The sequence below is a fragment of the Anomalospiza imberbis genome, chromosome 1, assembly GCF_031753505.1.
Source record: "Anomalospiza imberbis isolate Cuckoo-Finch-1a 21T00152 chromosome 1, ASM3175350v1, whole genome shotgun sequence".
Lineage (NCBI taxonomy): Eukaryota > Metazoa > Chordata > Aves > Passeriformes > Viduidae > Anomalospiza > Anomalospiza imberbis.
This window is the reverse complement of record NC_089681.1, coordinates 60,040,772-60,066,485: the sequence shown is the minus strand read 5'-3', so window position 1 is coordinate 60,066,485 and position 25,714 is coordinate 60,040,772. Positions and strand designations below refer to the sequence as shown.

The following is a 25,714-nucleotide window of genomic DNA, read 5'->3' as shown; positions in this document are numbered from 1 at the left end:
GCGGTCTATGGGCGGACTCACAGTTATGCAGACGGGGGAGAGAGCTTTTTGTGGTCAGAGGAGTCAGTGTGAGACACCCATCCCCACCCCAGGCGCCCCCACACTGACCCACCCGCAGTGGTCTGGGACTTCCAGCTGTCGTGAGCAGCTGGAGGATTATTTTTAACAGGGCAGCACACTCCATATATGAAGCAAAAAAGTTTGAGCCCATGAGCCCCCTCCCAAAAAAAAATTAAAAAAATATTTAAATGAGAGATACTCTCTGCTTTGTTCTCTCCCTATTTTTTAATTAAAGACCTTTGATCTTTTTGGTGCTTCCTTCTCCCTTTCTGGAAGTCAGCTTTTTTGGTTAATATCTGTTGACAATATTTCTAGATCACTAATAATAAGAACAGTGAGGGGAAAATCCAGGTCAAATAAACAAGTGGCATTTAACCAGCCCTCAGAGAAAAGAGGAAGGTATGTACAAGCCAGAGAGAAACCACTGATCAGGTGTGCTTGGGGCACCTTCTAAGCTTGCAAAACAAGTGTCGTACCAAAGGCTGAAGCAAAGCTGCCTTTCTTTTCACACATTTTCCCCCTCCTGGTTTTACATAGCGTCTTTACCACGTTCCAAGAAACACGAGCTTTTTGTCGCTCAGTCCCATCATTAAATTCACAAAATAAATGTGTCTTGGCTAACGTGAGTGGGTGGCGTAAACAACTTCACCCCTTTAATAATTCGAGGCACAGCTCAGCTGCCTGTGAAATGAGCTTCCGCCTGCCTGGATGCTGAACCAAAGCCTTGTGGTTGGTGTACCATGGGTGTGACAGGCGCAAAACAACCGGGTCAGGAAGTGCAGAGTTAAAAGGCAAGGAGTGAAAACAGTCTGAGTGTATGGATTGCGGGGGGGGAAGGGAGAGAGTAGTCAAGCACTTGACAATGTCACAGAGGCCCTAAAAAGTTGATGGTGGGAAGATTTCCCAATAGTAGGATTTCTCCTATAACTCAGCATTGCTTGTAGGGGTGGCTTGTCAGGCCACATAGAATTTTAAGCAGTGTGTTGTTGATCTGGCATCCAGGAGGAGGGAAATTATTTGAAGCAGAGGTTTATGCTGTGAAAAAGTCCCTGATATTCCTGTGTCTTTGGCAACTGGAAAACAGGTGAAGCAAAACTGCTATGGAAATCCTGAGCATAAAAGGCTTCAATCTGCATAACTTAATGGGGGCTGGCATTGGCTTACTCTAGTTTAATTGCAGGTAGTTTGGGAATTGGAAAGTTCAGAGATGCAGAGCTTGGAAATGATACCTTGAATTCTAATAGTTGATAAAAAGGTTGGGAGACAAGAAGTGAAGTAGAAAGATAGGAAGCCATAGAGAGTGAGAAAATAAACTGGTATTTTGGGGAAAAGCCCACTGTGACCTTGCCTGAACAGATAAACAGAGTGGATAAACATATCTGGCTGCACCCAAACTGGGGCAGTTTGAATGACCTCTATTCCTCTATACCTCCAATCTCCTCTGAGATTTAGTGTTCTAGCTCCTCAAACTGGTTACCTTATGTTCCTCTTAGTCAATAGTGAGTGTGTGTGAGAAGAAAGGAGGGCAAAGGTGGAAACAAGAGGTCCCTCCGGGTGCCAGTTCAGGGCATGGAAATAGGGATCCTTCACTGCTGGAAGACCTGGGCTCTTTTGCTGACCATGGCAGCTATCCTGGTGCTAGCCTGGCAGCAGTGGGCACAAGTGTGGCTGATGCCTATGGGGTCCACAGCCCAGCATTCCCACCCACAGGACAACAGGAGGCAGATCCACTGCAGGAGTCGGGTAGACTCATCTTTGTGATAACAGGTTCACTGAGGAAGCCCTGCAGCATCTGCTTACCATTAAAGTGATATTTACTTGAGCTTTGCCTCCAGCCAGGATCCAGTAGCTAAGGCAATGCCCATATGGGCCTGGGTTAGGTTCCCCCAGTGCACAGTGATGCTTTTAGTTATGGCCCACTGGGAAAACTACCTGCGCTTGGTGCTGCTGTGATGCGTCGTGGAGGGGGAGCTCAACACCCAGGCTGCTCCTGTAGCACCACTAACCAGAGCCCTGCCCTGGATTTACTGTCCATGTCATGGCATTGTGTGAGCCTGCCTACAATTAACCACAACCCATTCCACAAAAAAGAAAAGACTCTCAAAATAGTCCAGCGAAATAAATGCTCGAGCCCAAAATCCCAGGTTAAATGACCACCCTGGGAAGCAAACCCGAAAACTGCCCCAAAAACTCAGACAGAGCTCTCTGAGGTGACTATAGCAGTGCACACAAGGACTTGCAAAAGCTCCCCTTTCATCACACCAGGCTGTTCCCCAGGCCAGACCTGCCTTCCTGCCCTCCCTGTTCCCAGCCCTAGGGGAAGTGACCTGCAATGATGAGCTTTTGTGCAACTGATCCTCTCTTCATTCTGTGTAACACCAGAGTGAAAAGCCCCCAACCCTCCTCACTCCCCGAGGAGTTCATCTATGGTTCAGGTATGGCAGCAGCTGAGAGGCTTCCAGTAGGTTCCAGGAGGGATGTCACAGTCACCTGTGGCAGGAGAGAGGGACAGCCTCTCTGAGGGGCTTGGCAGGACAGCTAAAAGCTCTGTGAATATATTCAATATATGTCATTAACACGGTCATTAAATTTTCAAGGATTCCTGCAGGACCTCAGGGAGATGAGCTTATAAAATCTCATACATGAGCCCCGTGGTTTTCTCAAATTTTGATTAAGTTGCCAGTGGCTAACAAGGCTGGCCAGCATTCAGTCTCCGTGGCATAACTGGAGCTTTGTTCACGTCCTTCTCATTTCATGGCAGCTCAGAGCAGTGGAAGAGTTCTGTTGTGGACATGGATATTGTCTATAAGGCACCCTGCTCTTTTTAGCAGTTGGTTGTGACTGTGTGGAAGTGCAGTTTGCCAGCTGAGAGCTTCTGTAAGTTTTGGAGTCCTGCTCACTGCCTTCACACTGAACTAACAGATTTAGTGTTAGATAAAGAGAAGAGAGATACTTTATAGATGTAGATGGATTTGAAACCAGATAGCATCTCTGAGATCCTCCTACAAACACATGCATGGAGTGCCACACTAGCAATCCCAGCACACACTTAACAAGGGAGGCTCCTTTTTTTTTATTTATTGAGAGGGGTGGGAATGTTGAAAAGAATCTGTACAAAAATATTCTCAAAGAAAAAGAAAGCCACAGGAGGAGCAGAGCAGTCCAGCACTGCTGAGCTCATCTGTGGAGTTGGATGTCAGTACCTTTTTTTTTTCTTATTTCCCCATTGAAACACAGGCACCTCGGGAGGTCCTGATGTGCTCTGCCTCTTCTGTCACTCTGGGGAGCTTCCTGCCCAGTCTATTCCTGATGCCTGTTGTGAGCCAAGGAAGAGTTAGCTTAATCAGCAACACCAGCCTCTGAGTAGTGCCAAGTTGTTGTCATTAATCACTTCAAAAATCACTGCACTGAAAATAGTACACAGGGTCAGATGTTCAAAAACTGGCATGGTTTCACGGGTGTCATTTAACCTCAGCCACAAAGCCAGAACACACCCCTAAAGAAACACTTCTTATTTGCTTTACGTATTATTTATGAATTTTAAATCCACTCACACAAAGCTGCTCTTCACCTTTCCTAGAGGAAATAACTGCTATGAATGGTCAATCGCCTCCAGCTGAAGGCAGGTTGGACCAACAAGGAACATGTATCCCCATAAGAGATGCCTGAGGGTACTGGCCTGAGGGTTTAGTCGGAGCTTCTCTGTGCTACAGACCACCCTCTCTCCTTTGGAATCTCAGTCCAAATATTTGGCAGATGCACTTGGGGCTCATTACATTACAGAGGCAGCATGTTCACTGCGCTCCCCCGAATGGCATTTTGTGTGTGCTGCACTTGTTTTGTATTTGCTATATTTAAGCCACAGAAATATGCGCTGGGGAGGAAAAGAGGGAAGTGGTGGTATCTTGGAGGCAGGGAAGAAATGAAAATAATTTCTCAAAGCTGCAGTCCTCTGTGCAGAATTTTGGCTCACAAGAAGGAAAGAGGAGCATGGTCTCTGCACCAAGGACCTCAATGGGTCACCCATACTGCAGTTTATCTGGGAATGATTACAAAGCAGCTCTGGTGCTACACTAATGTAAATAAGGATAGAAATTGCTGGGAGCCTTTGCACCTGAGGACTCCTTCTGAGTTTCTATTATGAAACTGCCCTGTTAGGGACACGCAGGAAGACAGGTGTGCAGAACTGCAGAATTCATACATGGAACTAGATTTTTAAACATCTGGCAGCATTTGCTCCTTTGCTTCCTGCTTCCACCCCAGCCTTTGCAGCCTTCTTCTGCCTGACCATCATTTTCCCCAGACCATGCTCATCATCCCTGCAGCTCCTCCCCTTCTTGCCATGACCTGTGGGGCTCACAGAGCAGCAGGAAGGCAGGGCCTGTCTCTATGCTGCTGCTGGGGGTCACAGCAAGGCAGGCCAAAGTCCTGGGTGCTCCTGACTTGCTCTTTCAGTCATGGACTTAGGATACCTTTGATGTTTGTTAACATGTCCTGTAGCGTCTTGCCCCATATAATACAATCTTTCATGTTCCTTGGTCCTTCCAGGCCAGTTGTCTGCATCACATCATGGAGTGGAGGAGGATCAGAGTGTGCTTGTGCATGTATAAAGAAAGGTTTTCTCCTCCTCTGTGCTTTAGAGCTTGCCCAAAAATTGCCTCTCAAATGCAGGTGAGGGTGCAAGGGGAGTATGGATGTGAGCATGGGCTGGGGCCCCATTTTAACTGTAGTCCTGATGTCAGGGGCAAGTTTCAGCAGCAGGCATTACTACTGGATAACAAGGGAAGAGATGGTCACAGTCCCCAGGAGAACCCCAAACAGATTCAGAATCTCAGCCTGCTGTCATGATGGACAGTGAAGGTTGTGGCAGGGAGACTGGTCTGGGCATTTGAGATCCAAGAAACAATTAAGAGGCAAGAGATTACTCAATGATTCCAGAGGATCCCAGCAAGGAAGCTAGGAACATACTGACTTTCTGTCTACAAAGCTGAAACCATTCCTGGAAATGGTCTAACAGGGTCTTCTTGATCTTAAGCATGTTGGTTGTACTGAGACAGGTAGCCCTGAGCAGGAACCTCACATGCTGCAGGCCCATGGAAAGCAATGTGTTCCACTGCCTGCACTCCTCTGGGCAAGCTGGTTTCATGGCTGTCCAGCAGCAGGACTTCAAGCCAGGCCATTGCCAGCAGCATGGATGACCCTGTCCTGCAGTCATGTTCCCAAAAAGCAGGCTGATAGTGCCATACCTGTCTCTCCAAGTCCCCAATCCCTCCTATAGTAGCTTTGATCATCTCATAGTGTAGCTGACTTCCAGTTGTCCAGGAAAGCAAAAATTAGTTTACAGCAGTTTTTTCAAGTGCCTTAACTATGAAACAAGGAATGATTTTCAAAAACAAGAGACAGGGAAAATATAAGGATAGCGCTGCAGTACTAGACACACCATCCACACACTTGGTGCGCACGTAAGAGCGGCTCAGCCAGCCCTGGTTGCTAAGCAGTCTGAGAAACTGGAATGTGCTGCTCCCTCCAATACTGCATGAACATTGCCACGCAAAACCTGCCCAGAAGAGGCATCAGTGCTGATTTTGAAACAGGTTCTGGGGGAAAAAATGCAGTTGGTGGCTCCTTCGTGCTGCTCCCCTAAGTTATATATGTGAGGATAGGTAGGGTGTATGCTTGTGCATACACCTTCCAAACATCAAATGCTGCCAGAGGCACAGGCCATTGAGGGAAGTGTTCTTGATCTGAAGGCAGCTATCTCAGACAACCACAAATGCAGCCAGTGGGACAAAGAACAGATAAAAAAAGGTTTACCTAGGGAAAGTGTTATCTCTGTGGTACATCAAAAGCTAAAGGTGACTCCCCTTTCTGTCCCTGGCCCTCTCCCTCTGTATCCATAGCTGTTCCTTGACATTCCAAGTGTGTCCTGACCACCATGCCACAGGACACAACCACTGCATTATGCTTCGGTCATTCCCAAAGATCCAACTGTGCTGAACATCTGGCCAGAAGTCCCAAATGGAATTTGTTCCTGAATCTCTGCAGAAGATCAGCACTAGTAACTTTTCCCCATAAAGGGCCCCACAACAGCAAGTGGAAAGACTTGCAAAAGCACCATCATGAGAAATGAGGAACTTGAGGGTGGAGCAGCAGCACAGTGATGGGAAGTAAAAGGGGGGAAATGATTGCACAGTGGTTAGAGGAGAGAAAAACAAGTAGGTATCAAATTCTTCTAGAAAGAGAGCAAGAAGTGCTAGAGGATGACAATGAATGTGCAACAAACTGGACAGAGACAGAGACGCTATAAGGAATGGAGTCAATCCAAAGAGCAGCATGGGCAGGGTGCAGTAGGAAAGTGTGGCTGCACTTTGATATGTACAGTTGGAAAGAGTAATGGCAAACTTGCATACAATCAGAATGTTAAAGCTCACATCTTGCCCAGATTGCTCATGGCAGGGGTCAGGATCTTGTCTTTTACCTCTCCCCTAAAAGCTTTCCCTGGTGATGGTTCCAGCATCTGCCATGTTCCCCACTCTCAAATATGATCATTTACCTATATTTTTGGACCAAGATCCCCAGGTAAGAACAGTCAGGTTTGCACCCTGTGCTCCCACAGAACACTTCCCTGGGTGTGATACCTGCTGGAGATGTCCTGTGAGATGTCCATCAGCAATATGGAGATGCCTTGTGCATCTCTTCTGAGCATGGGAGTTACACAGAAACACAGCAAAGACAAGTTACATCAGGAAAAACCAGGTATAAATTATCTTCCTTAAAGGCTAGGGCAGGCCTGATCTACCTCAGACACCCAAAGCTCAAAGCTGTGGTCTGCCCAACCATCCCCCAACCTCCTTTGGCCTCTTGTTGCTCTGAACATGCTAACAAGAGACCCCCATGCAAACTGCTGTCTGCATGGTCTGCCGAGCATTGCCACCCACCACCAGTCCTTGCTTTCAGGTGAATGAAATCACCCAGGCCTAAGTCTTTGTATCTGCATAACAGACATACATCCCCACAGCAAGCAGGGAAATTTCAACAATATCCCCCTTTTTCAGGGGGTCCACACAGAGCCCTCCCACACACTATCTTATGGGGAAAAGAGAGTTTCCTCCAGACCTCTGTCCAGACTACTGGGTCATGCTCCCCCTTTCCAGGTCTGTCTAGTCTGCAATGGACCTGAAAGCCTCCTGCTCTCTTGATTCAGGGGATTCAGTGGGCTGGATTCTATGTGGCGATGGGAAAAGGGAAGTACCTCTCAATATATCCACCCCCCCACACCCTTTCCCCCAGAGGGATGTGTAATTGATGCATATCAGTCAGAAAATCCTGCTCAGCCCTTTCAAGAAGCTTTCTGAGTGGCTGGGAGGAGCAGAGCATTTAGGTATTCTCAGACTATAATCTCTTCTCTGATAATCCTGATTTACTCTTTGGCCTGGAAGCAAATGCTAAGAGGAAGCAAAGTGTTTCTGCAAAGCTCAGCAGGTAATTTAGTAGCTCTGGTGTAGTTGTCTCGAGTATAAAGTGGGCTTACCACTGCTGAGAATGAATGTTTGTGAAGGTGCACTGGAGCTGTCTCAGAGACAGAAGTATACCATAATTGTCAATTACTGCTTTGAAAAGGTCACTGTTTTCTGGAGACAAAGCTAAAATCAGCTGTTGTCACTTAGAATTTCACTGGGGACACTCATGATGACCTATTTTTAACATAACAGAAGATTAAGCTGCAATACCGTGAATAATTTATAGGCATAGTAGCATGATCACAGCCACAATACAATGGCAGCTTCAGTCCCTGCCTGATGATGGAGGGAGACAGAGCTCTCTGGCAATTTCCACTGAATTAGCAAAACAAGACACACGTGGAGTGACTGTCCCAGCCTTTCAAAAGCATGTGTGTCAGGATGAATACACGTCCAGAAGGACTAAGTGGGGCAAAGATTTTATCTAGAGCATCCATAAACCTACTCAGTCTCCCAGCTGTTTCAACAAGCACTGGGGGCAGAGAAGTGGGACTGTGTGTAGGGCTTGGTGTGATGGGGAGGAGGAGAGTAGCCTCCTGCATTTGCTATGCTAAACTATATTGAGAAACCCAGAGAAACAGCTCATACATCCCTATCACATGCATTTGCATAGGGTAGAGGATATTTCCTTGAAAGAGGAGGTTGCAATATGAATGAGGTAATTTGTATCTGCAATTTTAAGTTCAAAAAATCTTCTGCAAGATAAGATCAAAAAGGCCAGAGGGAATTGGTAACAATTGACCAGAACTGTAGGAGGATCCAGGTTGAAGTAAGATGTTGCAATTAGTCTGCGGCACTGAAAACCTTTAACAGATAACCAGGCTTCCACAGTGAGAGCTGCCACCCCCTAAAAGGCTGAAATGGACTCAAACACATATTAAGAGTGCATGATGAGACATTTATAGCTTTCAGCATTGCCACAAATATTTCCTCTCCTCTTTCCCTGGCATTCCATAGCCCAAAGTGCACAGCTGCTTTTTCCAGAAAGCGATTCCTCTGCCTTTGCCTCAGAGTTCACATCCTGTCTGTCACACATGAAATAGGGGAATAGTTGATTCAGTCAGAGATGTAGAAAGGTCACCCTTAAAATTTTGCCTTGGAGCTACAGCAGTGACACTGTGTTGGCAACAGCCCCTACAATTTTTCTAGTGGAGAAATGGGTGCCTCTGGATATACCACAGCCTTGATCGCTGTAGAGTCCATCGGAACTCAGAAACCTTGGAAACGGCCTCTAGGCCCCAGAGGTCTGCACACCAGTGTGAAGAGCCTGCTTCTCTGCTTTTACTAAATCTGGAGTCATTTTGTCTCATTTCTACTTTCTAAGGCTACAGGGTTTATTTTCAGCATACAGTATAAATAACTCATGTTCATTATTCCTGCTGAAAATTACTTAAGATGATAGGTCATCTGGAATTGGCAGCTCGGATTTTTTTATTCGGGGACAGCTTGGGGGATTGTTTTACATGCACAATGCTCTGTAAAAAACCTAGCTCTGTCTTCCTTGTCATTTGCTTAACTTCTTCATGCAACATCATCCTCTGTGTGACAGGTCAGTGTACTCAATGAAAACATTTGCATTCAAAGTGGTGAGTCTACCTATCCTGGCCCAAATGAGGAAAGATACAGGGATATGGGGAGGGTATCAGCATTGACTTCTCAAGCCTCCTTCCAAATTGTGTCTATTTAACTAGGGATTGGGTTGGCCAATAGATTTGCCAGGGATTCCCTCTGCCCCTCACTCTCCCCCCAAAAAAGAAGCACTTGCAGCTGTTTAAGAGGCACAAGGGAGAGCTTGTTGAAGGACCCTACAACAGCTTTAAATGCTGGCAGAGGAACAGCAAATCATATAGAAAATACAACGTGTGTTGGTATTTCTGTTGCATGATGTAAAGTCCAGTATTAAAAAAAGTCACAGAAGAGAAATTAAGAAGTCCTAAGGGTAGCAATAAATATATGCAAAATCCATATCTCTCTAGAGAGATATATTGATAGCAAATAGGACTATACATTTTGGAAGGAAGACTAAATTTAAAGAAAATACCTCAGAGTCTCTGGAAAAATACGGTATTCCTGCCATTTTTTTTTCTTGGGGTAACAGAAAAGATGCTTAAAGGAAGAAACTCAAGGTCCATTCATTTCAATGATCTTTCATTTATATTCGCCTTTAACTGCTGTCTCCAGCCCGCCCAATATCCAAATTTAGAGCTTTCATACACACTACTGAAGGCAACGGAGGCTGCAGCGAGTGGTCCACCGGCCGCGGGGAAGGCAAGCGGCGGCAGCCCCTTCCCTGCCCCATTCCAGGCGGGAAGGGTCAGAGGGATTTTGCAGATGTTCCGCCTTTGGGACAAACGGCCTGAGGGGCCAGACGCATCGAATGAAAAAACGGAAGAGCCGCACCGTCGCCTCTCCCAAAAAGGTACGGAGGCACCGGCAGCGCCGGCTCCGCCGCATCCCGTGGGGCCGAACCCGGGGGGCTCCGCACCCCCGCACTGCCCGCGGCGTGGGGGCGGAGGCGGTGCTGCTGCGCGGCCGCTGCCCGCCCCCTCCTCCGCCTCCCTCCCGCAGCTCCGCAAGGAAAAGCCGGCAGCGGCTTCGCTCGCTGCCAGAGCGGCGGCGTGCGGCGACGGGAGAGCTGTTCTCGCTTCTCCTCGTTTTTAATTTTTTATTTCATTTTAGAACTTTAATTTTATCTTGTTTTTTAGACATTGTTATTCGCTATTTATTAGTTTTCCAGCTGCGGGCGCTGCCGCCCGGGATGGGGCACCGCGGTGCCCGAGGAGCGCTGGGCGGCGGCGGGCGAGCGGCGTCCCGGAGCGGGCTGTGAGCGGCGGCAGCACCGCCGGCAGCAACAGGTACCGGGCCGGGCTCCCGGAGGGGTGCGGGGCCCGAGCCCGCGGGGGAAGGAAGGAAGGAAAGGGGCGCTGCCGAGCGGGGACGTGGCCGAGCGCAGCTCTGGGGCTGCGGGGCTGGAGAGCCGCGCTCACAGGAGCGGGTCCTGCCCCGCTCATCTGCCGGCGGCGGCAAGGTTTTGAGGAAGGCAGAGGTGCTCTTCTGGGGCGTCCCGGGCATGGTTTTTAGGCTGCGATTGTGAAGAAACTCTTGAACGTGGGTGCTCGCTGAGGGGCATGAAACTGGCTTAATATTTTCTCACAGAGCGTGGTAGTGCTTAGCCCTGTTTCCATAAAAAAGTCTCGGCGTTTCCTTAGGTCTTGTCTTTCTATTTCCAGTGGGCTTTTATGGTATTACTGTTTAGAGGAGAGCTTAGATCCTCTTAAGTTCCCTTTCCAGTCCTCTGGCTCTTTCCCAAGGACTGATGCAAACACATAACACATTGGCATTGCTCTTCAGTTTACCTTTGAATGCCCTGGTTACAAAAGGTCACCCTAATCCTGTGACTGGTCTTTCTATTGCTGCGTTAGCCGAGCATTTTGCTGTCTCTCATTCAAAGTTTTAAAAAGCTTTCTGGAAACAGTGTGCTTGTGGCCATGCTGCCTTCGCACCCTTTCATCCATCTCTCTGGGAAGAGCTGAGTGTATTCCTAGTGTAATTTCAGCATTCGTTAATCTGGCCATGCATTCAGCCACGCTCATTTTAATTACCGTGTTTGAGCTGCTGTCACGCAGCTGGAGCCCGGGGCAGAGAACACACTCCCAAACAGAAACATCATCTTCTCCAGTGGTTAATGAGGTTCCACAAGTATCCTTCTCCTGCATAAACAAAAGTAGGAGCATACCCAAACAGAGAGCTTAAGGAAGGAGACAGGAGGAAGGTGTATTTCCTGAAAGATTCCTGTGCTGGTTGACCAGCTGTCTTGGAGATCTTCCCACACTGGAAAGAGACGCAACGTGATGTGGTTTTTGTGGCCAGACACAGAAAGGTATCCACTGGGATGGGTTCAGAGCCCTGCTTTATAACCATGATGGGCAAATGTGACAGATTGTTCCGTGTTTAAATGAATGTGGGTGGGTATATATGTTGCACAGTGGGAGTCTAAAGGAAGCAAAGTTTATCTTTTTACCTATAAATCCAACGTTTTCTAAGCTAGTACCTGAAGATTAGGACAGTCACTTAAGATGGTGTCTGTGCTGCTTGCAAGTGCAGATAAGCACTTGTGCAAAGTGAACTTTGGCAATCCCAGCATCCATAACCTGATGCTGGTTTGACTTTTGGCATCCAAGCTGCATTTCCTTGACAAAGTGTGGGCTTTGGGGATTTTCTTTGTTTTATTTTGTTTTTAAAAAGTGACATGTTAAAATTTCTTTCCAGGATCCTGCATAAGAAACCGAGCATTTAGCTTTGGCATGTTGCTACTCCTCTCTAGAATGACAGTACAGTTATACCTCAGAGGTTTTTCTGCTGCAGAATTAAAATTTCTTAAATGCTTTGCAATGTGTAAGTGGAGAAGCGTGTGATTTGTGAAGGAGCATCTGTAAGTGAAAAAGATGCTTTTCTTCCCTTGTGCTTTCAAGGCACATGACCATTTTATTCACCTGTATCACAGAACAAACACTTGGGCTAAGAGTGGTACAAAGCACGGCCTCAAAGCTCACAGTGGCATGTTTACGTGCCATGCAGGGTTACCTTTTGCTCTTTGATATTTTTAAACCCGAACAGGCGGAAAGGTAACTTCCACGCAAAGTGCACTGCTGGAAAAGGTCTGGGGAAGCCGCCTTGCTTTCCTGCTGGGAGAAGTGGGAGTGAGAGCTATAAGCAGCATTGGCTTTTTCCAAAAAAGGGATGGCTGGTTTGGCACTTTTTTTTCCCTGATGCTATACATGTGGCAGTGACAAGCTGCTCCCAGACAACCCACTTAACTGGGGTAGTTTTCATCCGGCAAGCTAGGCTGCAAGCAGCTGGGAGATAGCTTGTGTCTGTGGCCATTCAGCCTGCACAGAGCATCAGCTGAAAGCAGACTGGGAAGGAAGTGAGAACAGCAATGCCTGAACACACACTCCTGGCACGGGCTTGTTAGAGAGGGCTGGGATGTGAATCAGTATCAGATAGGGGCTTGTCACATCACTTTGAAGCTGTGTGGTTCCGGGATGACTCTATTAACAAAATGGGAGGGGGGGGAAAAATGGTTATTTTCTCACTTATCAGGAGCTTGGAGGTCATTGTTTTGTTCACTCAGCTTACAGTGCCTGCTGATTTTCTGAAAGGGAGGTTGCTAAAGAAGTTTCTTAGTAAGAGATTTTCAAAATTAATCAGACAGAACACACAGTGATTTTTTTTTTTTCCCTCCACTAGTTTTGCACTGATTGTTGCATTGACTACAAGATGCGTTTGCCCTTTCAGGAGGCAGAGAGAAAGAACAGCCCACTTGGAATTTAAAGTCAAATGTGAAGTCTTTTGAGAGCAGAAGCAATTTTGCCCTGGGAGACTTTACAAACCATGGTGGCTGCATGTTAAACACATCACAGAGTCAATGAGAATTTAAGTTACCAACATCTTTGTTTCCCATGGTGTCCTTCTGACAGTTGTGTTACACCAGGGCAAAGGCAGAAGGGCAGTCTGTGAGCAGGGGAGCTAGGCAGCTGGAGGAGAAATGGCAGGATGGGCTTTGCCAGCTCCCCATAAGAGAGCTGGAAGGAGATCAACAACAGAAGCCAACCCTGGATGCAATGAACTGGATCATATTATATCTCTCTGCCTAATGTCAGAAATGGCTTAGCTAAGGCTGGGCAGTCAGCTCAGTTTGAACTCCGTGACTGTGCTTCCCTACATACCCCAAATCAAAGCAGAAACTGCATTTTCTTGTCCACAGCTCTTCTGCAGCTTTATTTCTCCTCCTCAGTGCAAACGCTGCTCATGCCCTCACTTATCTGCACCCACAAGGGCTGTGTAGCTGGCCTGGAGCTGGTTGAATCCTGTCCTGTCCCTTCCCATAAAGCTGGTGCTCTGGCACCTGAAATACCTCCAGGTGGGTATTTCAAGGGGAAAGGAAGCAGCAGGTACCAGGTAATCTTTTCTGGGAACTGTCATTATCCCCATTTGGCAGCTTAGGGATAGACAACCTTCAGTTCTTGTTTTACAGCCAGTGGGAACCAGTTTTAGCTCAACCTTCACTGAATCGTAGAATGGCTTAGGTTGGAAGGGACCTTTAAAGGCCATCTAGTCCAAGCCCCCTGCATTGAGCAGGGACATCTTCAACTAGATCAGGTTCCTCAGAGACCTGTCCAACCTGACCTTAAATGTTTCCAGAGATGGGGCATCTACCACCTCTCTGGGCAGCCTGTGCCAGTGTTTCATCACCCTAATTGTAAAAAAAAAAAAAAATTCTCATGTCCAGCTTAAATCTGCCCTCTTATAGTTTAAAATCATTACCCCTTCTCCTATCACTACAAGTCTGTATCCAGGGGATTTGGATTAAATCCCTTGAATTTTTGCTCTTCAGCTTTAGCTTTGAAGTGGTTTTGCTGCTGGGTCTGGTGCTGTTTGGGAGAAAGAGGATGCCACCTCCCCAGTTCCATCCAGGTTAATTAGGGAGCTGTAGCGAGGATCCAGGAACCAAGCATGATCAAAAATGGCAATCCCAGTAAGTGTTGCCCCATGGGATTTGGTAGGTGTGGAGAAGGGCAGGTTCATAGTGTACTTGAATTGATTTTTGGTAGCCACAAGTACAGACCTTGCCTTATTCTTTGCATACAGGCTCTGCACGCAATGGACTCAAGAAGTGAGTCCTCTAAGCATGACACAAGAAGTGACTGGCCTTTTTTTCCTAAAGTTATCTTGTGTCTTTTTATGTTGCAAGGGTATCCTGTAATTTTTACTTCCCAACCAGCACAAAAGAAATGATGGATTAACACAGAAGTATGCGAGCATCTTTCTTCTTTTCAATGGGAGGAACAAATTGAAGCTGACAGTTCCCTGGGACCAGAGCAATACATGAAGGAGTCACAATAATACATTTTCTCTTTCAGCTCTTTTAGAGCATCAGAAGCTCTCTGGTCTCTGATGCCTCCAGTAAGCTGACATTGGCTGGCAGAGCCAACCATCTTATTACTGCTGTCCCACTGCTCACAGCCTGCCCTCTGTCCTGGCCCTCAAACAGACTGATTAGCTGCAGCAGCAGCTATTGCTTTCCAGGTTGTGTAGCCTGCTGGTAACCCTTCAGTAACACCAAAACTGTTTCAAATAATCCCTTCTGTAATCAACTTTTTTTTTTTTTTTAATTCAAAAACCTTATCTAGCTGCAACACCCAGAGATTTGTCATAGATGATTTTGTCCTGAAAAGCCTCATCAACAGGAAAACTTCTAGTCATCCATTAACTCCAAAAAGCAGTTGCAGCACAGAAAATCTGTCTCATCATCACCCAGGTTCTGGTTTTAGCTTGTGCCTTTTCCTCTACAAAACGCCAGTCTAGACCAACCCTATCTTTTACTATTTATATATTTGTTTTTGAGCTGACTAAAAGAAGGAACTCCTTTTCAGTGAAGTCTGTAGGAGACAGGCAAATAAGCATCTGTAAATAGTGGCAGGAGGTTCATGTTTCAACAGACCATGCAAGGTTGAACACCAGAGCTTCCCTTCTCTTTCCCCAAATTGACATCTTGCTGTCTGACCAGCCAAAACTGCTTGATTTCTGCCTCAGTGAGGTGTCTTTCTTCATTGTCAGATTTGTCTTGCATCTGCTAGAAGTCTGAATCTGAACAAAGGAAAAAAATTTTTGCTTGTAGCGAATGCACCCATTGAGGGTGCCTTAGAAGCCTTGAGGATCAAGGCTTGTGCTTGGGGTTGACATGGTGACAGTGGTCTATGATACTGCTGCAGGCAGGTAGGGCAGACAGTGTAGCTCTGTATTCAAAGTCTGATAGGCATTTTCTTGTTGTATAACATGAAGGAAAATGTATTTTCCATAATTAAGCAGCTTAACATCCTGTGTTAGTATTTAGTTTTAAAATGTTTGATTTTAAAACTTCTTAGCTGTGTTACGGAAGTAGTGATGTATGTTGCAGCTTTGTGCAACAATGTCCCTGCAAGTAATCTTTGGCCAGTGAGTCTCCTTGGGTATGGACACACCTTTTTCTCTGGTGACCCCTGTAAGCATCGTTGCATGGAGGCAGCAACCTGTGCACTTTCCCAACCAAACAGGCACATCAGTGGGTGACAATGCTGTTGCCAATGCTCAATTAAGTGTGTAAAGTGTTGCCCTGCATGACTGACTGCCCTTTCCTTGTCTCATTCAGTACATCCACAAAACAGTGTTCTGTGAGTTCAAAGAAGGACTTGGGTTTTCAAAAAGAGGTGCGGGTGGCATTGGAAGAGTTGGCTGTGAGGTGCTCTTTGATCCATGAGACTTTTTCTTGAATTCAGTATGACACTTGCAGGTCACATCTACTTAGATATACACAAAAACTTGTGTATAAGAAGAGATGTTTGCTAAAATAAACAGAGAAGAATGTTTAGTTTATTAGATGTTCAGATTAATAAAACTAGGAGCTGGAATTGCTGACTGCAGTAAGTTATCTGTGCTACACAAAACCAAACCAAAGCTATATTAAAAATGCTAAGACTCAGCTGAGGCCAGAGAATAATCAGCTTAAAATTCTGCCTGCATAAACTGAGGTTTTGCTTTCTTTGAAATCAGAGGGAGATGTTGTCATCATCTCCCCAGATGACAGATGGACCACAAAGCCTTGTTCCATCATGTAGGGTGCTGGACTGGAAGTGCTTTCAATATATTTGATTTCCATGCCCTACACTGAAAACAGGAGTTCCCTGAAGGTCAGATGGCTTTTCATATGCAGTTAACCAGCAAAAGGTTGCTTTTTTCCCATTCTCTCCTAGCTCTACCCTTAAAAAGAAAATCATCTTCTTTCCTAGTAGGGAAGGTGGCAGCAGTGGATCCAGTGTGGCAACTTCTATCTTAAACTGAACCCTGTACACAGGGTTCCTCCAGACACTGTATTTCTTGTGGGCATGTCATGCTGCCAGCAGCTGAAGAAGACAATTTCCTCCATTGGCAAAGGGGCAAAATAATTTTCCATCCTCATGAAAAGCCGTGATATCCTCCTTTTCCTATATCCTTAACGATGGTCTGTTAATATGACACGAATAGGAAAATGCAGAAATCAAGAGAGAAGGAAAGAAAGGAAGGACAGCAGAGGACAAGCTACGGGGTCATTCCTAAAAGCTTGTCATTAGCCTGCAATGGCCCCAGTAGGTCTTTCTTTTAAATGGCATACTGTGGAATAGCAGGGATAAGCCAAGATGCGCTGCCTTAATTTGTGCCATGAAAAGTTACACAAGATAATTACCTAGTAGTTTAGTGACAAAAAGCACTGTCAGATCTTTTCGATTCATGCTTAGTTTATCTGTGATGTCTCTGTGTCTAGAAAACTCAAATGGTAACTAATCCTATAGCATAGCTGGAGCATATGGCATTTTAAACTCAGGATTTGGGTTTTTTCTAATGTCCACTAAAAATTAAATTTACCAGTTAACCCTGACTAGATTTACCTGCTGTAGATGTAAGAGTTTCACCAAGTTTGCATTGGCTTTGTATGTGGCAGTAAACTACAGACATTTGCAAATGTTTTGGGCATGAACAGCAGCAGGCACAGACCAGCCTGTATCTATGGCATTAAACTCCCCTGCCTTTCAGAGGAGGAAAGTACATCAGGACTGCTTTGGGAATGATCCTTGGTCCATGCTTCCCAAAATATGCACAGTAGTTGTGAAAGAAAGCCCTATCTAGCCTAAACCAGAACTGTGCCAGTGACTGTTCAGCAAAACCTCCTTTGCCCCAAGGAGCAGAAAGCCATTTCAGAGTCAAGAGAGAAAAGCTTTTCTGTACTGCGAATCTTAGCGTTGTAGAATGGTTTGTGTTGGAAGGGACCTTTAAGGGCCATCTAGTTCCAATCCTGCCCCTATCACGGGCACCTTCCAGTAGACTAGGTCTGCTCAAAGTACAGTCCAAGTCAACCTCAATGTTTCCAGGAATGGAGCATCTGCAGCCACTCTGTTGTAGATGTTCCAATGTTTCAACACCCTCATTGTAAATAATTTCTTCCTTATATCTAGTCTAAACCAACCTTTTTTAGTTATAAAAGATTGCCCCTTGTCTTATTACTACAGGGCCTGCTGAGAAGTTTGACCCCATCTTTCTTACAAGCCCCCTTGTAAGTACTTGAAGTACTGAAAGGCTACAATCCAGTCTCTCTGGAGCCTTCTCTTTGCCAGTTGAACAGCCCCAACTCTCTCAGCCTGTCTTTGTAGGAGAGGTGCTCCATCCTCAGGACTCACTCCAGCATGTCCGTGCCTTTCCAGTGCTGAGGGCCCCAGACATGGATGCAGTATTTGATGTGGGGTCTCACCAGAGCAGAGGGGCAGTGTCCCTTATCCTGCTGCCCGTGTTGCTTTTCATGTAGCACAGAATATTGCTGGCTTTCTGGGCTCCATTTGCATGTTGTTGAGTCATCTTGATAAGTGTTGAAATGAAATGTAGTTTCAGAAAGTGGTGGCAAGGAGAGCAGGTCTCCCTAAAACTCTAGGTACTTTTTCAGGTGGTTCCTTTAAACACTTGTGTGTCTATTAAGCTGTTCTGCTCTTTTTGTGGATACCTGGTATAAGATAACTGTGTGGGACAGGGTTGGGATAGCTGTGTCCTCTGGCAGTCTACATATAGTAATCACCTTTTTTATTTTGCTCAGCTGCCCCATTGGTCATAAGACTTCTTTTTCCAGCACCCGTGTCACTAACACAAGTTTCTCCCAAGAGGGACCTTAGCATAGACCCTTACCCTTTTATCCTTTTTCAGATGTTTCTTACAGATCCTTTAATGATCCTGACCAGAGAAAATGGTGGTGTTTTGGAAGAAGTTTAGGCTGTTTCATGGTATTAGATATGTACTCATATCCTGTGCCTTCATGAGGTTTTAAAAGCTTAAAATATTGTAGCCAAGAGAATAATGAACTCTGCCATAACTTTAAATAAAATTTCTTAAAGTCATATATGTAAGAAGACTGAAGTTTTGAATTTGAAAATGAGCTGAAGCCAAGAGACAAGCGAACTGCATCAGAGCAGACAACCATTCTTGGTTGTGCATGGACAGTGTTCAACTACTTGATGTACTGGAAGAGAGCTTCAGACAGATGCTATAGCCAAATGTAATTTAAGTAACACAGGACTTTTATGGCAATGCTCTTTAAGTGGTCACACTTGTAAGGTGTAAAAAATATTAAATAAATCCGTTTCTGCAATGCTCATGTCTAGGAGAACATCCAGCTTTAAAGATCTTCATCCTAGGACATGTAACAGTGTATCTTCAATAGTACTTTAGTGAGCAGTGTGCCATTACGACACTCCTGGAAATAGAATGATCATATAAACATCCACGGAGTTTTAAGTCACCCTAATCCCTTGTATTTAAAGAGGAGCAGCAAAGCGTTTGTATCTCATTAGTGGCTGAAAGGATTTGACAACAATGATGTTTTACTTTCCTTTCAGGGATGAAAAGCCTGTTGTACTTGTTTAATTTAGCTCACTCATGCTTATATTAGATCGTACCTGGAATGGATACCAAGAACAGCTAGTTTGTCTGTCTTGGCTGAGGGAAAACAAATAATCTCTAGAGCAGCCCACTGGTTACCCAAACCATCCTGCATGTGTTTACTTGATGCATTTACTTTCCTGCAGATGCAAAGGAACAGTATCCTCAGCTTGCTGTCCTTGCCCATGCTGCTACCATCTGCTTTAAATGAGGGTTGTAAAGCAGCAAAAATATTGGTATAAAGTAATTAAAGAAATCAGCAGTCTCAAGGACAACTTTGCTAGCCATTGCTTTTTTCTTCTGTCATGGAGAAGATTTTTATATTCATTCCTTTCACAGTCTGAGAAAGTGAAGCCACTGTGCTGCTTACACTTGATGTGCAAATTTAGGTCACTGGTCAGATTTATCATGGATTTTGCTAAAGGACTCCCACTGGAGCTGCATCTATTGACATCAGGGCTGCCTTACCCCACTTGTGCCCAGATGTTACTCCTGGGCTTGTTACTCCAGATGTTGCTGTTGGTCAGTAAGGGTCAAGGGAGACCACCCGCAGCACTCACAGGTTCCTAGGCCTCCCCTAATGCTAATGCTTGCCAAAATGGGCAATAGGTTGGTCACTTTTTGTGGTCTGAACTAAGAAATTAAAGTTACACCCAACATCTGTGGTCAACCAGGCATAGGCTAAAAGAGGTAGAGAAGTAGCCAGGCTGCTCCTGGCTGGAGGAGTTCCCACAACCTGTTTTGCATCCTGCTAGTCTTACTACTGCTCAGAAGATTGTTCCTAGTAGTTTATCTCCTGATGCAGGGATAGATAACAGAGCTGCCCAAAGTCTTGCACTTTTATGACTGTGCCGTGCTGCCAGAATGACAGTGTGGTTAACTGTGTGCTCAAGCCACTCTGCTGAACCGCTTGTTAGGGATTTTGTGCAAGGTGGATTTAAAGCATGAGAGGATTGTTCTCAGTTGGGTTTCAGAAGTGCTTTTTCTTTAGATTATTTGCCAGCACTTGAATGGCAGTGGGACTTTGTTTTTAATTAAATCTTACATTGACATAAAGAATTATCCGTGATGAGTAGAATTGGAGTTGACTTCTAATCAAAGATAATTCTGCATACTGGGGTGGGTTTGAGATGAATGAATGTCAAATGTAATTAGATGGTCAGATTCTGATCCCTCAGCCACACTCACAAGTACAGTTATAGACCAAATTTTGCTTATTTATGCTAATGCCAGCTGAACATGATTGCCCTATGTCTCTAATGCTGTAGGGAGCAAGATTAGGGAGGGCTCCATGTGGGCTCCTGCGCATGCTCACCCCAGCCACCAGTGTGAAATAAATGTTGGAACTGCAAAAAAAAAAATGAGGTCAGCTGCCACGAACCCATCTGTTGTGTGCAGAGCCATTTAGGATCAAATTTATTTTCCTTGGGTTTATTACAGTGAAATAACTCATTTGCATTTGCCTCTCCTTAGGTTTTCAGCTGTACCAGGGGGAAGGTACAGTGTAGGTCTTTCTTTGAGGGGAGGTTAAGCAGAGGCTCCCTGGCAACACAACTAGAGAAACGAGGGCATTGCACTGAGAGCTTTGGTGAAGCAGTAGATGCAAAAAGGGGAGGCAAAAAGCTAACTGTGGTATGAGACAAAAAGGGTGCTGCTTTCACTTTAGACACTGCCAATCCTTACTTCTGTGTTCTAGTGAGGTGATAAGAATTAGTGCTAAAGGCATGTTTAACAATAAAAATAAAAAGAAGTGAAAAGTCCTTATGCTGACTTTGGTACCTAGACTGGTGTGAGAGATTACTTACTGAATAAATGGAGCTATATTGCACTGGGAGCATCAGCTATCAGGTTCTATGCATTTGCAGTCATATCTACTTAAACATTTTGCTCTTGACCTGGACCGTTAGCTTTTTTCTTACTGTTACTATAGCTTTTTATGCAATAAAAAGGTTTATGCACATCATCTCATTTGAGTAGGAGGAGCAGAAAAACAACATGGGCTGTTCCAGATGGTAGACAATTTGTATTTCTGCTCAGGGTGTCTAGTGATGAGCTAGCAAATACTGTAGCATTTGAATTGAAAATGCCTTTACATGCAACATTTAAAATGTTCTTTCAGAAATGAGGCCATAAAGTACAAGCGTTTTTCCTAAGGCTTGATGCAATTGGAAACAAAAGCTGAATTTTGGTACTGAAATACTACATATTCATTTATTAGAAACAGGTAATGGCACCTTGTGCTCACTTGTGGGGATTTCTGCATGAAAAAGTAAAGCTCCCAGCTGTGGGCTTAAGAGCTATAAAAGATGCATCAGTTGCATAAACATTTCTTTGTGCATTGTAAGAATGGAATCCACCTGAATTGAAGGTATTGAAATACAGCTAATAAAAGATTCACTCTAGGTGTCCCTGATGGACATAAAGTCATCAGTGAGAGGTGTGCTCAAGCCTTCAGAGAGATCCTGCTGGATAATCAGTGCAGAGGATGTCCATGGTGAGGGAAGAGACCACCTCAGCAAGAGCAGGATGAGCTGCAGTGGGCTCATCTAAGATTCTTGTTGCTGCAAGAGGTGGGGCAGAAGTTTCCCTTCCTGTGCTGTGACTACCAATGACTTTGATGCCCACCCAAGCATGTCCCATATGCTCCCACATGTCTTGTTTGAAGGAGGGGGCTCCATCTCAGCTGCAGCTCCTTCTCTGTGCAGCACTGCTCTTCAGCCATGTGGCTAAGCCCACGTGGCTCGTTCTGTATGCTAAAATTAACGTGTGAAGCTCTCGGGTCTGCCGGCCTTTCACCGGCTGATGTAAGCTTGGGAAGTGTGCTTGTCAGTGTAGCCATATGCTACTATTTAGGAATATCTCTAAGCCTTGGACTTGGGTGGATAAAATGCACATGATTTTATTCTGGCAACCAAGAATAGTTCTTCAGATGGAGTTCACATGTCTGTACAGCTCTAGCAAATGCTGCCCTGCACAAGGAAGGAGCAGCCCAATCACTGGGAACATAAGGTTGTAATTTGTGTAATTGAGTGACCAACAGAAGACACCTTTCTACAAGTGCTTCCAGGAGACCCTCACCCCACAGAAATCTTCCTGACACATACAGAAATTATGAGCCTGCTCACTCATGCCTAAGAGTTTTTATCCTGAAGGTGTAAAAACTCTTGTGCAAGAATTAAATTTCTTGTGAAAGTTTTTATAATGCTCCTGAGCACTCTTACCCACATAGCATTGTCAAATTTTTATGTTAAAAAACCCAAAAGGATGTGTACTTTCTCATCCAAGATGCATACCTCTGTACCTTCTAGGATCCTAGGGAACATGGAAATCATAAATTCCAGGTGGTTGTTTGGGCTACTGGCCATGCTGGCCTTGTATTGCCAAAGTGATTCAGCTAAATCAGAAGGAAGAAGTTGGAAAATAAATATTAAAAATTTCTAGACTTAGGCTACAAAAGCAAGCAGCATGAATTGAAGGTGCACTGAATGAGCTTGGCGCTGAGCGTGTGTAAGTTTAGAATTTCATTTTGCTCTTTGGGCTTATGAGTGCAAAGCAGAAAGAACTGGCTGTTTTGGAGGATGACATGACTACTAGGGCATAACAGTTCCTTCCCTTATTGTGGTTGTCTTTTGGAGAGATGCATGGTCCTAAATGTCATCTCATTGCATTTAAAAGTTTTTATCCTTTGTAGGGCAGCCAGCCCAATAAGCAGAATATAGACCTTGGCAGAGATGAGAGAGGAAAATGTTCTTTTCTTTCACTAGTCACAAAGATATCGACTCAATTGTCAGACATACCCCGGGTTTGCAGGTAAGAAATGTTCCTAGCACACCAAACAGAATTGGTTGACTTTTGTAGCCATCCACTCACATTAGTTAGTGGACCCTCTCGGCTCACCTTAACCTAAATAATTATCACTTGATTTTTAATAGGCAGCCTGCAGACCATCACAGATCAACATACAAACCATCTCACTGCAGGGATTACCTCTCCTGAGATCCAGAATGGACCTTGAACCATGTGTCACAAAAGAGAATAATATAGGAAGAAAGGATGATCAAGGATGCTTTCAGTCACTCAGTCCTATCCCATTTAATCAGCGATTATACATAATCCTAAAGTGTCCTCGAAGCCTCAGCTGCAGACAGCTCCCTTACACCTTACAGCAAATTCTAGACCTGGAGCCATAGCTGTAGCTGCTACAAGGAGAGAACAGGAGGAATCAAGGGCACCATCACCACTGTATATTGCAGCTTTACATGGTTGTTAGCACATGTCTAGCAAAACCAACTTCCCCTTGTCATGTGGTGGGCAAAACATACCATCTCCAAACTGGTCATGGGGAAGAAGCAAAGAAAAAAAGGCTGTGCAAAAGTTAGACTAGATTTAGCAAATATATTTCTGCCTGAATTTCCCCTCTTCGCTTGAATCAAACACTGTTTATCAAGTATTTTGGCAGTGTGGGAGGTAGAGGTCTGTGCTTAGGGTGATGAAGAGAGGGCAGCTCTGAAGTGATTGTCCCTTCCCCACTCATTAGCTAAGGCTCAGCTGTTTCCCCATTTCCAGACTGAAAGAAGAGCTGAGAGGGGGGACTTTTATTTCCCTGGGGACAGAGACATCATCAATTATCTGCCATTCTCTGCTGCAAGCTGTCAGCGAATAGGGCAGAGGAGTACTGATAGGATTTCACCTTATCCCTTGAGTCGCTGATGGGCTCATCATTCAACTGCTGTGCACTTAGCATGGGCAGTACTAATTATATTAATTACACTTCTACACAGAGAATGCTTATATTAGCAGTAAGGAGACTGGTGTCTTTTTAAAATGAAGCATCCCTGGTTCATTAACTATATAGATTTAAAAGTGTAAGTGTAGTCATTGTATCCACTGCTGAAATAGATCTCTCAAATCACAGAAGCATTTAATATAATTTTAGATGTGCAACCTGCATTATATTGAGAGCAAAATTTATACTGCATGTAGAAGACAGTAGCATTATATCACATAACTGCTAAATGTAGGCTGAGAAACTTGATCGCTCCCTTGGTGTAGTGGCAGAATGCCCTTAGCGGTGTTCAGCTGTGGGGATGCCCGTCAGGTCAGTAAGAGATCTGGGTGAGTCCTCATGGGCTGAGCCTTACTGAAATTATACTAGCAACTTCACCCATGCATATCATCAGGATACAACTGTATTATTAAATTCAGAGGTAGGTTTATGTAGTTGATAGCAGAGAGACCTGTGAATGGTTTAAGAGGCAGGAAAATAAATCCCTCTCAACAGAGGATATCACAACATGAGAGATACTCATCACTCAAAGTGTACTCAAAGTGTATTTGCAAGATGGGTATCATTAATAATCCATTGATGCAGTGACCATATGCAGCCATTGTCTGTGAATTTGGGCCAAGGAGCTGATGCAGAGTTTGCAATTTTCTGAGGTTGATTGGAAGTATCTGAGATGTCATATTATGAATATTAGTTTAAATCTTAAGAACAGATGGTGTTGGTACAATAGAGTCAACCTTTAACCTGACCAATGGAAAATAACTGAACAGAGCTGGGATATTTCACCAGTTCCTACTGCTACCTCCTTTTATCTCAGTTTTCTTCTGTACAGAAATTAAACATACATTATTCACCAAGATTATATATGACTATATAGGGAGAGGCCACAAGCCTATCTGGGCTCTGAGTTCTGACCATTTTATGCAAAAGCAAAGCAAAAGTAGCTCCAGGCAGGTCTTCAATTTGCATTTCAATTGCACTTCTTGCACATTTTTTCTGGTATCTTGGGGAAAGTCTTAGCTACCAAAGCCTTTCAAAGCCATCTGAGTGCTTGAGCAAAATAAAGAAAATAAATAAGTACATTCCTTTTCCAAGATTATTTTTTTTTAAGTTAACCCAAAGGAAAAGAAAATCAAAACAGTTACAGTGTTTCTGCACAGTCAGATTTGGGCACTAAGATTCTGTTCAGAGTGAAAGCCATTTTTTTTCTGTTCATATTAATAGAGAAGAGACATCATGCAGAAGATGCTAGCGTTTTCACAACAGTTTTGAATCTAAAGCCCTTTTCATAGCCAATGTGGTTGTGATTATCATCCAATTTCAAATTTTGTTTTATCTCTCTTATATTTTGAGGAATGGTTGATGTTTATGCAGCTAAATCTCCTCTGACTGTCAGTGTTGTTTAGCTCCTTCTAGGTCTCCAGATGTTGTCAGGGTGTGTGTGTTAATGATCCTGTCAAGCCATGCGAGTACTGAACACTTGCAAGGGATTTTTTTTTCTGCTTCTTGACGCTCTGGACCAGATTTTTAATGCAAATCCTTGTATGGGAGCATGCAGATTGCAGCTTAATTGTCTAAAGGTTATTTGAAAACCTAAAGGGAACTTGCTGTGCAGACCCCAGAGTACTGCGGTCAGGTAGTTTCTGCTCTGTCTCGCAGGAGGTGGCTCTCTGTGGAGTTTGAACTGTTAGGCATAAGCTGGCACAGGGAAACTCTGTACCATCTATAGGGATGTGAGGTTTGACCCTGGAAGCTGCAAAGTGCCTTCTGGCAAGTGCTGTGCCACGTTTCAGCAAGCCTGAGCACAGCTTAGTCCTGCAGAGGTGTGCAGAGAGCCTTATGGATGTAGGGG

The 25,714-nt window shown here is 44.8% G+C and overlaps 1 protein-coding gene across 6 annotated transcripts in view; it reads left to right on the top strand.

The window, feature by feature from the left end:
• RIPOR2 (RHO family interacting cell polarization regulator 2) overlaps positions 1–25,714 on the top strand; it is a 108,300-nt gene that overhangs the window by 45,943 nt on the left and 36,643 nt on the right. Inside the window, exon 1 of one of the 6 annotated variants that reach the window (XM_068194087.1) lies at positions 9,792–9,999. The exons of 2 other annotated variants lie outside the window; for them this stretch is intronic. In XM_068194087.1, coding sequence (XP_068050188.1) covers positions 9,912–9,999 — 88 coding nt within the window. In that variant the 5' untranslated portion in view covers positions 9,792–9,911. Of the gene's footprint in view, positions 1–9,791; positions 10,000–10,271; positions 10,436–25,714 lie in introns of those variants that run through there. 3 more of the 6 variants (XM_068194065.1, XM_068194098.1, XM_068194107.1) reach the window with 3 other exon arrangements.